The 15,183-nt window shown below is 38.7% G+C and overlaps 1 protein-coding gene and 1 long non-coding RNA gene across 3 annotated transcripts in view; one reads left to right on the plus strand and one right to left on the minus strand.

Annotated features, from left to right (window-relative positions):
• The window catches only part of LOC110830910 (uncharacterized), a 40,637-nt gene extending 34,115 nt beyond the window's left edge, over positions 1–6,522 (plus strand). The window contains exon 3 of the long non-coding RNA XR_015536935.1: positions 5,541–6,522. This is a non-coding gene — a long non-coding RNA (uncharacterized LOC110830910). The remainder of the gene's footprint in view (positions 1–5,540) is intronic.
• serp (chitin deacetylase-like protein serp) lies at positions 259–13,123 on the minus strand. 2 transcript variants are annotated; one of them, XM_022066296.2, is made up of 7 exons: positions 12,965–13,123; positions 6,802–6,989; positions 6,566–6,715; positions 4,947–5,046; positions 3,138–3,459; positions 2,450–2,485; positions 259–1,838 (listed from the first exon to the last, which is right to left on the minus strand). In XM_022066296.2, exons 1-7 carry the CDS (start codon positions 13,023–13,025, stop codon positions 1,010–1,012), a joined length of 1,686 nt encoding a protein of 561 aa, XP_021921988.1. In that variant the 5' UTR covers positions 13,026–13,123; the 3' UTR covers positions 259–1,009. The 2 variants fall into 2 exon arrangements, with proteins under 2 accessions (XP_021921988.1, XP_021921989.1); XM_022066297.2 differs by lacking the exon at positions 2,450–2,485.
• Between the last annotated feature and the right edge of the window lie 2,060 nt (positions 13,124–15,183).

Genomic DNA, 15,183 nt, shown 5'->3' on the forward strand with positions numbered 1-15,183 from the left:
TTCCAAAGGTCAAGGATCAAATTATGGCCAACGTGCCAGAATTTGGCATTGCATGTTTGAATTGATTTTGAGTACATACGTAGTGTAGATATCAGATATTCGGGATAGTTCTACTGATCAGATTAATTTCTTGTTACCCTTCTGAAAAGCCTTTTTTTTATTAAAAATTATATTTACTACAACCGTATAATAAATGTATTTGTCACGTCTTGATTTATGAGGTATGATAAATAACATGGAAGACATGTACAACACATATTGTTAGGTTTATAAGCACATTTTATTTTAAACTTGTCAAAACAGATTTTTTTTTACACAAAATGCCTCCTTGAACTGAAGTTCAAGTAAACCTGTACATTACTTGCTTATCTCAGGTTCATAACCCAAGAATCACATTAATTAAATAGTCCGAGCCCTTGCAATGGGCCACTCATCATACAGGATGAGATTCTGCTGGTACTGCAGCCACAGTTCTTGGACATTCGTTTGAAAAACATAAACCAATTCCTTCCTTTCACACATTATATCAGGTTGTCAAAAATCGATATCTTTTTCTACACAGCTGGTTTCCATAAAGAGAGAGCATATAAAATTCAAACAAAATTGCCCAAATAAGGCTCCATAATATTTCCGTCTTATTACCGGAAATCGCCCTTCTCCTGGTCACTGTAGGCCCCTTCGACAAGGAACACGCTCTGTCGGGAGATTTGAAACTAGCCCGCATCATTATACCCTGTTCCTTCACCACTGTCATGAATGAAAGAGATAGCAACACGAAGGAATGCTTAGGGCATACATACTTTATCACCCGCCCATTAAAAGTTTATTTTCAATATTTTTTCTCCAGGTTTTGCGTAGTTCATAGTCAGTTAGCGCTTAATACCAACTTAAAAGTGTTTCATGATATGCATGGTTCCTGTTTTAGTTGAGGGTTGTGGAGAGGGAGCCAGGAAGTGTGCAGGGTATGACAGGTGATGACATTGAATTGCAGAATTATGAGATCGATGACTTAGAAGAACCCGTCTCCGGTTGGGTCATTAACCCATGGGTAGTTGTTCGGACAGCGGACACATGTCTGCAGATTAATGGTCTCCCCTGGCAGTTCCTTACTCGTCAGTTTACATGAGTGAGGCACCCAGCAAGCAGGTTTTCCCTCCACTGTGCACTTCTCTCTCCAGGGCTCGAAATTCTTCACCTCAGAAACGGTTCTGGGATTCTGGATCCACTGGATAACTTGTGTCATAGTCACGAAATAAACGTCATTGTGATTGGCCAGGATCTCATCTACCCAGTAAAGGAACGCATCGAGGAACTCTGGGTTATTCTTGAGCCAGGCTGCATGGAAGTAGAGGCCCAGTGGGGCTCGGTTCTTGTCGTAATGACGGTCAAAGTTGTGGTTGAGGAAGTTGTAGAACTGATCTCCCGTCAGGATGTTAGAACAAGAGTCAACCATAGCGCACCCAGGCAGGTACTCATCAAACTGGGGGTCTTCCCTGCGATCTAACTCATTCATTACCATCTCCCACACGGCATGGCTTCGGGTCGGGCAGTGCTGCAGGTTTCCATGGCAACGGTGTGGCATGCGGAAGTACATGGTGTACGGCCACAGTGGAGGATTCGAGAGGGGTGCTGTGATGGTCGAGTCGTATAGGAAGGCCTGTTCCTCCATCATGGTAAATTGGTTGTTACCACCCACGCGCAAGTACGGTGCTCTGACACCCACCACACTGTTGTCGGTAAGGTTGGCAAATTTCTCGATAATAATCCTCGTACCTGCCATTTCCTTGGCCCAGTCATCGACGGTGGCGTTGCTCCAGAACTGCTCGTCGTCATTGTGCCTGAAGTCAGTAAATGATTTCCTTTAGGTGCGAATTTTAATTCTGTCGTAATTAGATATTAGCAAGATTCCGTCTGGAAACATATTTACACTAAGTATAGTCAATTTATTTGAATAAAGAAGTTATATGAGAACTTCTTTTTTTGATAGGAAAGTTGTCTATGCATTTGTTACGTCATAGTCTATATAATTATTTTCCACATTGAATATTTTTAACGTTGCAATTCTTAAAGTATAGAATTGAAGTCTGTAACACTCCATCAGTAATGTCGCGTCTAGAGGTAATTCGTAGGGTCACAATCTGCGGGGTATTTACCGATGAGTGAATTACCGCACTTAAAATATAATAATTGATGGCTGTACTCCAGGAAACAATTCCATTCCAGCTAGCCTTGATAACACACAGCAGCAGTCAAGAATACATGTTGGAACAGATGTACATCTACAATGGTTTCTATATCTTTCCGAGAAACGACGAGATTGTACCATAGCCTGTCTATACTTCAACCTTGCCTTTGTGAATGTCCACGAGTTTGGTCCATGGTGGCCAGTGACCCAGTGGCATTGATCTCACGGGATTAATAAAGATGTTCCCTCAGGAGGTAAACTTACTCAGAGCTTCCAGATCCTCGTTGATTTCCAGTTCCACTTGATACAAACAAACAAAGAATCGTCGGTTATGAGCCGGAATGTCGTAAGTGACGTTGGATATCAATGTAAAAGTGTAACAAGGCAAGAGTCGCTCCACCGTGGCGATGCATTTGGTCTCTGATCACAAACTTGGTATTCATCTTGCGCCACTTTTGCACTGAGATCCAGCGTCGGTTACGACACTCTGCTCATAAACGACGAAATTGTTGAATTATTAATTTAGAAAATTGTGTGTTTGAGGATAGCGTTTTTAGTTGTTTTTTTTAGCATTGAAGAAATAGAAACCATTGTTAGTTTATCAATCCATTCATTCATGCGTTCCTTCATCCATCGCTCATCCGCCCTCCTCTCCGTCCATCCATACCTCCATGCATCCTCCCAGACGACAGAATTAATGTAGTATAAGCATGAGGGCCAGTACCACAAAGCGACCGTATTTTTTTTGGCGAGATGTAGTTTGAAGAACAAGAGAGTAAATAATTCGCCGCTGTCACAGAAGACTTGCAACAAATGCAGTGAGACAGCGGCTGTGAATGCAACTAAAATGTATTCGCGTGCAACAGAATATCAAATTGAACGCCAAACAAATTGCGTTGTAGTTTTATCCTTAGTAACATCAGTGAATATTTTTGTAATGACGTGGACTCACGTGATGGAGTGGACTGCAATCTCGTGTCCCTTGCGGTGCGTCTCCTGCACGGCCGAGTAGTTGGTGTACTTGTGCGAGACGAAGAAGCTGGCCTTGATGTCGCAGCCATTGGGATTCTTTCTGTTTCCGTTGAAGATGTCCTTGTACAGCTCAATGTTGTTGTTGTTGATGGCATCATCGAATGTGATTGTGATCATCTGGGGAACATCTTTGGCTGGGAGGTCTCCAGGGATCGCTGTGCCGTCCTCGGAGCAGAAGCAGTCCGGTAGGACACAGACCGCTGGGTCGCAGGGCGGAGCACGGTTTGGATCGTTGTCGTTATCTGGACAAGACAAGGAGAGTTAGCTGGGTGGGGCACCCACTGTCCCTCAAGCTGCGTCTTGTCAGCTTTCCCTTTCCGCGTAGTATACACCGGGTGTTTCAAAACGCAATTGTAAGGACCCGATACTGTCTGTCAGCTGCAAGACAGCTCAAAATCGCGAATGTCGCAAAATAAATTGATGTGTGAAGAAGAACACGCTACCGGTTACAGAAAAGAACCGATGCATTTGAAATGGGATTCCGGCCTTGGGAAATCAGAACCAAGGCAGCACGACGTGCTGAAATACAGGCTGTAATTACAGATATTTAACTTCGTGATTACAACAGCGCACACATATTGCAATCCGAAACCGGAAATTGTAATGGGAGTAACAGAATAAAGGAACAGTTCTTTACGTTTGCAGTTTGATATCAGACACGTCATTGTGGTACTTAAATGGTTGAAATATCGCAGCACACGAAACATAAGATTCATTTACAAACTATTGGGAAGGCCCTTAACAGGTTTCTGCAGTTCTAATTTTATTTTTTCTTAAACCTATATATCATGTTTTCGTTACAGAAATACAAACATCCAGTTAATGATGCTAATGACCACAAAAACATTTGTGAAATTCTGATGTTTGTTAAAACCTCTTGTATTCTCGTTCGGAATCTGTATTTATGAAATTCAGTTTCTTCTTTGCACCCAGATAATTCTCGTTAGTGATGGGAACTGTAGCTATAATCCTGATTGTCCGTTTTAAGTTTGTGAATGTCATGACTTTCGTCTTATTTCAATCTATGGACCCGGCTTTAAGAACATTCTGGAAGATTACTGATATCTTGAACAATACATTTATACACCCCCTGCTTTCACGCTGTGCCAGTATGTTCGTATTTTATAAACAGAGGAATTCGGGTTTACCGCCGTGGCTTTCGAGGCAGTCTGCCGTTAACAAATGTGCAAATGAAATCCTTTTACTTTCATAACTGTCTACCCGGAAATTATGTGACGTCACTGGGGATTAAAATTTCAAGAAAACGGCAGGATTAATGCGCATATCAGTTTACTTATTTGAACAATCATATGGATGACAACTGTTCAAGTGTGTGTGTGTGTCTGTGTTCGGTGTACGTATATATGAAAGTGGCTTTCGTCTGGGTGTTGAACGGCGACGGAATCCTTGCCAAGAACCGCCCTGACCACACCCATATTATTCCGCGTTTTCTGACCCCAGCAACATCTCGAAAGTTATTTGACATCCAAATGTGATGCAGGTTGTACGTAAGTACGACACAAAACAGACCCAGTAGAAAGTGAGAGTCTCGAATCTTCCCGGCGCCAGGCGTTGACAGTTTCACCTTGTGAATGTTCTTGTAGTTGCACCATTATCGTTATTTAGCGCCGGTACTGCTGCGATGACCTCGTTTCGTACTGGTTGATATCTGAGATGTGTATTTGAGCACACGTGTTAAAGTGACATGCCTGGATTTAGTAATACTTACCACAGGTGTTTTCGTCCGAACCATCGGCACAGTCTTTCTCGCCGTTACAGAAGAGGCCACGCTCCACGCAGTTGCCATCGCCGCAAGCCAAGAATCCCTCCTGTAATTCGATTCGACCACTTATAGTAATAATTTTACTGGGTGACAATATTTTACTATCTTATTACACTTTGCCTGACTGATTTCTCTTCCCTTAAATACAAGTGTCCCAAAAATATGTATACATAACTTTATAATACGTAATATTATCTATACATCTCTTGGAACACTTTATATGTACGTCCATTTCGGTTTAAAATTTTACGTCGCAGAGCAGTGTCAGGGAAGCTACTGTTCTACCAGACATACTCGGTGCATAATAGCTGGTCTTTCTTTGGGGTAAAGCGGCCGGAACGTGTGTACCTCACAGCTTACTTTAGACTAGTACCTGGGACTGAAATTCGTGGAGTTGTGACTTTATATTTTTGCTTAACGCACTAAAAATACAATAAAGTGTTCATTCAAGTGCCAATTTTACACCTTCCTATTACCACGTATCATTTTGGATGTTTAAAAAAGACAGCTCCACTAAGGTATTAATCATTATTAATATAGATGCTCGAGATGACTGCTGCCTCCATCTTTATCATGGTCATCGCCCTGGAGGCAGCAAGGACTGTTGAAACGGCGACAAACTACTATGAGACTTCACGGCGCAACGTTCCAGAAAACAGCCATCGTGAAGACAAAGGGAAATGTACTTGGACGAGAGAAATCGTACTGGCCTGGCCTATATTTCAATGTGCTTCAACGTGCGGAGAGTGGCTGTTTAATTTATTTCTCGAGGACACTTTTATAGCGTCATGTTTCAAAGAATAATCCATTCCATTGTCTGTAGTTGAGGTTATGTCTACAGCATTATGAAAGCTCCGAAACCTAGTCCATTGTGTGAAACTGAGATTTTGTACTAGGCCTACGTTCAACCTTTCGGAATCATCTGGACATACACACAAATCATGAAGCCAGGACACTGTGACGTCTAATGTGTTTAATGTATAAATAAAGCCAAAGTTGTCCCCGGTGCTAAATCTTCAAAGAAAAGTGGGTATGGTATTCTATAATTCTCATCGTAAACAGGGATTTTATCAGTCATGCAATATTAACGAATTGATATTTGTTATGTTAAAATGTTTTTTTTAGATGCGGACTGGATTCTTAAGAACTATTTAGAGCTAAGGTGGAATGGAGGTATAGCTGCACACATTTTTAAAAGCCGGGCAGTAGATGGAAGTGAGTGATTAGCCTCACGCCCCAGCCACTTTGCCTCCGAAAAAGACCATGGGTATCCATTTGATAGGATGCTGGGTGGGCCCAGAACTAGTCTGGATGTTGCAACGAAAATAATAATTCTGTCCTGCCTGGAATCGAACCATACTCGCCATTATAGAGTAATTAATGACAAAGCAATTCTTACCTAAATGATGGCTGTCTTCTGGGTTGTAACGCCGTGTAGTCTGGTACACGATGACCAACATTTCAGAGATCCTTGATGATTCCATCATTACGGCTTATCGCCCAGAAGACAGCCGTGTTCGTACTCACCACCGCAAGAAATTCATATTCTAATAATTCTTACGTACCTGGCAAAGAGGTTCATCGGTGTAAAGCAGAGGCCTAACTTTGCGCTCCTTGTTTTTGAGTTTGCAGTTTTTAACTGCATCCTTCCAGTCGCATGTCTGCTTCTCGATATCGAAATACAGACCTGCTGGGCATCGAATAGCTTGCAGACCCTAGGGAGAACATTTGCAGTTTGTAAATTGGCACGCGATTATAGAGAAAGTTAATGCCACTGTTCAAGTAAATTGTGTGGACATACCGATGAAGTGCACTGGATTACATCCCTGCAATTGTCACCCTCTCCTGCTACTAGTCGGAACCACTCCCCGGCATCCTTATCTTTGCATAGTTCGGTTTCAAAACTCTCTTCCTTTTTGGTCGTCTCTTCCTGTCTCTTCACCCTCTTTACGAATTGGTTCAGGACTCCGTTACTCGCAGAGCAGGTCACTGTCCGCAGAAATCGACAGTTAATCTCAGGATAGGTTAGGTTAGGTTAGGTTAAGTTAGGTTAAATTAGGTTAGAATAGGTTAGGTTAGGTTAAGTTAGGTTAGGTTAGGTTAAGTTAGGTTAGGTTAGGTTAAGTTAGGTTAGGTTAGGTTATGGCTAGGCTATCCGAATATTTGAGTTTCAGAGCCCGTAATTTTCACAGGCTAAGTGAAGATACTATATAAAATGTTCGATACTGAGATCTTCACTCTGAATAAATCAAAATTTCGAATTACAGTTTAAGCCAAAATTGAGAATCGAGGTCATGATAACTTTCTGCTTGGTTCAGCCTGTCGCACACTTCATGAATATGGAGCATTAATAATGTTATGATTGGCAGGCGAAAGCCAGAGCACGCGAAGAGAAATTAGTACCACTTTGGATACTACATTCCCACTGCAAAATCAACGCTGCGAAATGTAATTTCTTAGACAATATTATGCTACATTCCAGAGTTTTTATGTGCTTAGAGCCGCAGGGTATTAATTAAATGCGTTGTAAGCATACAAATATACACTTATGCAAAGAGCATTCGAATAAAATATATTCGACTGATTCATAGGTGATATAAACGAACAATTTTAACTGCATTGATTTTATGGAATGTAATTGAATCGCAAGATAACGATGATTGGTTATTGAGGTTGATTTGGCCTGTTTGAAGATTATTATTTCGGTATTCGTCTCGAGACAGCAAAATCATGAAAATGCTTGATCCTAGTAGTATATTAGAACATGTGCCCTTCTATTAAAGAGTCTAGAGCGTTGCTGCTACGACATAGCTTGTTAGGAAAGTAATACGAGGTTCGTGATTGCTTTTATCTTCCGTGTATACTAGGCAAGGTCCATTGAATTATTGCTGTCTTTTTTCTATTTAATACATAATGTGCACCTGCCTTATGCAATGTTTTTTCGCACTAATTACCACACGGACAGGAATCTAACACTAGTCTAGTGTTTGTTACTTTGAAGTTTTTGGAAGATTGCTTGTCATTTATACACCTCAATATCAACATTTAAATAATTTTAAATGCAATGAGCAACGGAACTGTAGGTTCTGTGTACATCTGGTTATAATATTAGGTACAGAGAAAACGTTACTGCGAAAAGTTAGTTTAGCTTCAAGATGACTGAATGATCTGAAACTTTCATGGTGACTGATGCCTGAAGTTTAAATGGATAATAATATAGTAGTATTTTTTAATTAGAACGGGTCATAAGGCCTAATCCATAAGAGTTAAAAAAGGAAAAATATGCCTCTGTAATAGGTGGACTGCTACTTAAAACCAGCAATTACAGCATAAACAAAGAACTTTAAAAAGTTTCTATACAGAAGAAGATAATTTACTTACTTTTACAGTATATTACATTTTCTTTTATCGCAACATTATTTTACGTTTAATTTTGTCAACAAAAAAGAAACTCTGAAACGTCCGTGATACCAAGAAGAATGACAATGTTGACAATCTCTATATGATGTAGACTTCCAACTGCGTATTTACTTTAAAGAAAATTTTGAGCACAGTCTGTAAGGCATATTAAATATATAAATATATATTTTATTATGCTAAAATTGTACATAAAATATTGAATTATCATGCATAAAATCACTGCGATTTGAGATCGTAGGCCTATCTTGTGAGCGATCTGAAAATCTAAATCAGAATCAAACAGATTTTATTTTACTTAAATCTGTTACAAAATTAGACATTTATATAACGAAAAAAAAGAAGAAGAAAAAGACACGCGTTGTGGTTCTGATAATTTATAGCTAGTTTTCAAACTACGCCCTTCATGTTTAAGGCCTCTTTTGCAGTTGTTATGGATTGGGCCCTATAGTACCTTTCGAATTGGAATTTATTAGAAGAGAACTTTTGCTTTTGTATCTCCTCATGCATAGTGTTCAGCACCTATAAATTCTCTCCCTATTGTCAATATGTTGTTTTTCAAATAAAACTGCGGGTCAAAGATGAAGCCCCTGACCTAAGACCGGGGTATCACATGTGCTGCTTGGTGAGGGCTATCAAAGGCCTCATGCATGGTAAACTGATGGGAACAATTTACGAATGAGGAACCCGAATGTCTCAAAGCGACTGCATACTTTGAAGACGTCAGAATCCGAATAATTTCTCGTGATAAGATTAATTTTACTATTTGTCACTTGAAAGACAGATCATTCTATTTCACTAAAAAGCAGATGGATTATGAACATATTCAGGATGATGTACTGAGTGGTTTTAATTTTCTAGCTGTGCGAAAAACATTATGGTCTGAATGTATGTGTACGAAATAAATCATATTTATATATTTTGTGGTTTTGAAGCAAAGAAACTTAATTTCCGTCTTCCATCCAGCAAAAATCGGCGAAAATATTTAAATAAAGTTATAATAATTGCAACTTCCGAGAGTTAATGCGCCCATGGTTACGCAAGCCGAGATCACAAACCGCAGCTAGGAATTAGCAGCAGGCTGGCAGCCTTGCTTCACGTCACTAAGAGAAAGTCAGTCTCAAATTTAGTCGACTCAGCCGACCTTATTACTTAGCTGTTGACTGTAGTTCCATGCAAGTCTTCCGGCTTTCGTGTTACAAACGTTCTACGTATTTCCGAAATATTTGTAGAAATGCAGTTTCCAGTATTTTATTATTAGCTTAATGTCCGTTCAGATGTTGTTAAAATGTCAATAAAGTCATGTTGAATGTAGAATTATTGCAGTCACTATTTAGATATGTAAAGTATATGGTATGTTTTAAGTGTTTCGGACAAAAACAAGGTGTTGAAAGTAGGTGATTTCAGATTTCGTGTATGGAAAGATTTTCAAGTTTTTATTACAACCAAAATAACTGGTAGTTAAGTGTGAAAGATGTTTCACCTAGTAAGTTAATCTATCTTACTAAAAACTCTGAAACTACATGTTTTCTTGTCGCAGTGTGCATTGCATGTGAACTTTAAAATGCAAACTGAGTTTGTAGTCAAATTTTAAACTTGTCAACAGAAATGAGAAATTCGTTGGAGTTAAGTGGGTCACACGTGTCATCACGACTTGGCGCATCTGTAGGTTTCACATGGAGGATAAGATCTCAAGATGTGGAGGATAACTATGAATACATTAAATACGCAGTAGCGGACAGCCGACAATAAGTGGTACTCCAACTTATGAATGGCGGGTGGACTATCATCCCCTCACCATAAAAAAACATTAGGCCCAAAGTTACAGCCCGTATTTTAAGAAATGTTGCAGCCGACTTCGGAGGATTCTTTGTTTTTGGACAAGGATTACTGGAAGGCTCTTCTATAAAAGGCGGGGAATTTCGTGACACGCAGAACGACTGTCAGCTTCTCAAAACTCCAGTTAAATGGAGTCAAACTTCATTAATACATGGACCACAGTTACCACTTGTCTCACCGCCAGTATATCTGATTGTGGTAAATAAAATACAGTGAGTACAGAACCATTTAATCCGGACAGGGCCAGTAAGAAGAAGCCGGAATTTGTTTCTGTGTGGTGATGTATTTTGAAATTTTCCAAAATCGTTTGTTGGCTTATTTTACTAAATCAGAATTTGTGAGATTCCAGGCTCTCACAGCGAGGAATATAAAGATGGCTGTCTTCTGGGATGTTGCGCCGTGTAGTCTGGTAGATATTGACCCTGATGGAGGCAGAAAGTTTTTTCTGAAACGTCGGTTATTATCTACCAGACTACACGGCGCAACATCTTAAAATTAAATTCTGATCGTTGAAAGTAGGGTATTTATATGCGTAATTAAAAGACGTATTTGCATCTTTAATTAAAATGATAAATATTGTTATAATTTTGGGTTAGCTATATATACCGGTAAGAAATTGACTAGCATGAGACTGGAAACTTCCCATACACTTATGCGTTATGAAGAATAGACATTCATTCAGTTTTGTCCGTTTTATAAAGTGTAATTTTATTTTATTGAACGAGAAGATAGAGATGTGTTGGCGTGTCTCTGACAATGCATCGGAAGGTGGATAAATAAATTGACTGAGCCAGTATAACCAGTGGTGATTGAGGTCGAAACAGGCCATCAAATTGAAGCAACGTTTCGATTACTGGACTACTTTGACGTAGGCCTACAAACAACTTTATTCAAGATGCATACAAGGTGGCTGGTCGTATCATGAGTTGCACCGCGTGAAGCCTAAATGTTCACATGTTATGAATACAGCGCGAAAATCCAAACGACCGCCTGACTATCTGATCCCTTGATTTTGTTTTTCCTTGAAGTTTTAATCAGTCATTGTGGGAAAAAGCTGACACGTTTTTACTTTAATATAAGTTTGTCCATAGGAAACCGTCGCCATTTTGATGTCGTGGCAGATCTTTTGTTATCCATTATGAGTGAACAGAATATAAATACTGAGAAAAGCGGGGGGCTATGTGAACAATGGTGATGGACAGGGTCCGCGCCAAACTTTCATTTTGATTTCGTACGTACTTGGGCCAGTGACTTGGCCTAAATTGCCACTCTCTATCTCTTTATTCCCGTCTGCCTTGGGAACTTCCCCTTGTCTTTCATTCTTTCCTGTGATTCATTCTGTACGTATGTTTTCTCCACGAGTAATAAGTAACCAGTACTGGATATAAGTAAATGGAAACAACCGTCCTAAATCCAAATAAATGTGTGATTTTAATCATGCATGTCTAACTTGTACAAATTGACATAATACGAGATTCATTTTCATACTAAAATTGATGTTATTAAACGCAATTAATTATTAATTATGTTGTCTTAACCTAATTGTTTAAGAGTTTCCTTTCACATTAATGGACGTTTTATAGGATATTTTTTATGCATAACTGAAATGGATTTCAACCATATTTTCTGAATGAAGAGAGAAATTAGTTGATTTTTGCACATTCTAAGAAAAAAATACTGTTAAAGAAAATTGAACCTCAATATCAGTACGTTCGCAAAAGCGTCACTCTCGGTCATACGTTCTGTTGATATTTTATGGCGATGATGAAGATGATGAAAAACCTTTGTAATACGAAAGAACGAAACGTGCCACCTCTTATAACGTTACAAATTTATGTAATTGTGAACGATGAAGGCAAATTGGATTGCACAACGGTGCTGGGACGAACGTTGCATGAAGCACAGGCCGGCCAGATCTCTCAAAGTGTGTCGGCGGAGAAATACGAGTAAAAAAGTCCAACCAGGTTTCTACCGCAGCTACACACGATACAAGTTACTTTCACGCGATGCTCTGTTAGAGCAAAAACGTACCACACCTTAAAACTGCACCAAGGTTTCTGTCTAAGCCGACCATGTTGTTTTCGGCCAGAACCAGTCATGAAACCAGTAATAATTACTCTTATATTTATTATGTTTTACTTATAATTATTGGTTCAAAACCACTGACAAACATTGCCTTACTGGTATGTATGCAAGGCAAAGTTATAGACGTTTTTATTTGGATATGAAGTATTACAGCCTGCATTATTCAACATGGTAACCAAATTTTGTCGTATATAATAACGTATGAAATATCTAAAAAAAACATTATATATATATATATATATATATATATATACATATATATAAATCTTTGTGACATGTAGGCTGTGCATTATTATTAATTGTCGTGTTTCTGAATAATGTCTTATTAAGCATTTGAAAGCTCGTTTTTGTGGTCTAGTTACTCCGTTGATGTTTGTGTGTTTGTCGGCTGTTGAAATCACCATGTTTTACCTCGGTATTGTCACACCAAAGGAAGTATTTCGTAACTTAGCAACACAGGATTCACTGTTTTCTATCATGCCTTTCTCTTTTGATCACTTTGGTGTTTAGAACTAACACTTTCAGTAAAAGTAGTCTATATTCTTGTGGTTCGCGCATGTGAAATAATGATGTCCGAGTAATGAACGTTTCGTGTTAGGTTTGCTTAAGATTCTGGCACTTACCGAAATGCAGGCAGGCCGAAACACACAACAAGCCCAAGGCTACTCTCGTACACAGCGCCATCCTCGCGCCTGGACACTGATTGTTAGTGACGTAGCTCGTGCCTACTCTTGCCTTTTATACGCGGCCTACATCCTCCACGATTCTTGCTGAGATTGTTTTCTTGAGCTGGCTATAGGGGACAACCCCACTCTGTTCTTGATCACCCATTGGCGGAGAAATTCTTCAAGCCGATGACGTCGCTGTATCCATCATGGCCGCGTGCGCACGCGCTGACCTCTCCATTCCAATCCCACTCTATGCCTCAAGAATATTTTGTAGTCGATGTGTACCGTGACATTGAAGAGGTTTTGTAACGGTGAAAAAGAACACTTCTCAATGGTCTTCCTACACCTCTTTCTAAATTCGCATTCGGTATATATTAAACTGACTTGCAAGAGAACAAATTAGAATACTTAAGAGTTTTTGAACAACACCACGAAATCAAAACCGCAAGACTGTTACGTCACTTCACCCTCGAAATACGTGGAATGAAAGTTTCGAAATGTCGAACCGCAATGGAAAGCTTACAGTAAGGTACATATAACAGTAACCAAGGGGACACGATTTGGTATTCAAATATTCGTTTCAGGAAAATTTGCCACCCATCAATTCTGGATACTGATGACCTAATGCTACTGTCTGTATACCTTCACTAACCAACGCCTCGTTATCGTTTTCCTAGAGATAATCAATTCACTGAGAACAGTTATAAAATTACATAACTTTATCATTACAGCCTAAAAGTATTCCAGGCTTAAAAATAACGCACATGTCACTGAAGCAACCCCGCGTATTTTTACTATCGAGCATTTATTAAATTGTTAAACAAATGTTGTCATAAGTAGTTAATTGTTTTCGTTATTACTTTCGGATGAACTTGAATTTCTGTGATGCGTCAACAACTTCTATGTTTGATGATTACTGCTACTTACACACTTTTGATAACGTTCAAATTTATGTCATATCACCAAATCAACCCAGTGTACGGTATTGTGCTTTCTGAACGAACATCACAACGTTCCTTGAAGGGTAGAATTCCCTAGAATTGTGACTTAGTAACTTTGCTTGGTTTCTTATATACCCCAGAGTCTTTCAACGCGATCAAAACAAGTCTTGTTGTTTGGTGGTTACTGTCTACAATTGTTTGGTCCGGTGTGACGAAACAGTGACGTGGTAAACAAGGAAACCGGTACTCGTGTGTGACCGCATCAAATTTCGAAATAATGTGTTCATTTAAGTATTCACGAGAAGATAACATCTGAGAAGACGTGGCAAAAGTTCTTCGTTCAGTGATGAAAGTGTGTTCAGTCTACTTGAAAACATATATTGTGCGAAGAAAATATTACAGGCCTAAATTTTCCCTTGAAAATAAACTGAATTTGGGAGGCTTTATAAATACGTGGTATCGAAATTCAAGGGCAATCAGTTGAATGCGACCTGCGGTCCTTTAAATAAACATGTTATTGAGATGATAATGTTGCGTTATTATTGTGTTGAATATATACTTGCTCAATTTTATCAGTCAAATCACAGTAAAATATTATTATTAAATGTTAAAATATTAAAATATTATTACAATTAACATTTAATATTTAAAATATATTAAAATGATGCTCTCTATCGAAAAGTTCGATTTACATTAGAGCATCATCTGACGAAGGATTGCACTTAGGATATTACATTTGAGTTTATATGGATCATACACCTGAAGATGGTTCATTTAGAACCGAAACATGTAGTGTAAAAGATGATGCTCTAATGTAAATCGAACTTTTCGATAGAGAGCATTATTTTAATATATTTTAAATATTAAATGTTAATTGTAATAATATTTTAATATTTTAACATTTAATAATAATATTTTATTGTGATTTAACTGATAAAATTGAGCAAGTAAACATGTTATTGTTAAAATTATTTTAACAAAACTGCTATGACATTAATAAAATCTATTACAAATTGTTTTCATAACGCTTCAAATTAAAACATACAATTCAGATCGCTAAAATGGATGTCCATCTTCTCATGAATAATCATATTGGCTTTACACAGGCGGTCAATATGACAACTGAGGGACTGTGAAATGCTCAGCAAGGACTCTGTTGCATAAATTTCATTGTGATTTGTACATAAAGTAGTAACGCTGGTTGGAATTATTCATGTATTTTGTTTTTCATGT

This window comes from Zootermopsis nevadensis, unplaced genomic scaffold (assembly GCF_977971745.1).
Source record: "Zootermopsis nevadensis isolate Lab colony 2312 unplaced genomic scaffold, Znev_1.0 Znev_ptg000024l, whole genome shotgun sequence".
Lineage (NCBI taxonomy): Eukaryota > Metazoa > Arthropoda > Insecta > Blattodea > Termopsidae > Zootermopsis > Zootermopsis nevadensis.

Excerpts from the sequence above, each read along its gene's own strand:
- serp (XM_022066296.2), bottom strand. The coding sequence starts at position 13,025 with ATGGCGCTGTGTACGAGAGTAGCCTTGGGCTTGTTGTGTGTTTCGGCC. Across the intron at positions 6,990-12,964 it reads TTCGGCCTGCCTGCATTTCG|TGACCTGCTCTGCGAGTAAC; the intron begins GTAAGTGCCAGA and ends TTCTGCGGACAG. Across the intron at positions 3,460-4,946 it reads TTCGGACGAAAACACCTGTG|ATAACGACAACGATCCAAAC; the intron begins GTAAGTATTACT and ends TGTCTTGTCCAG.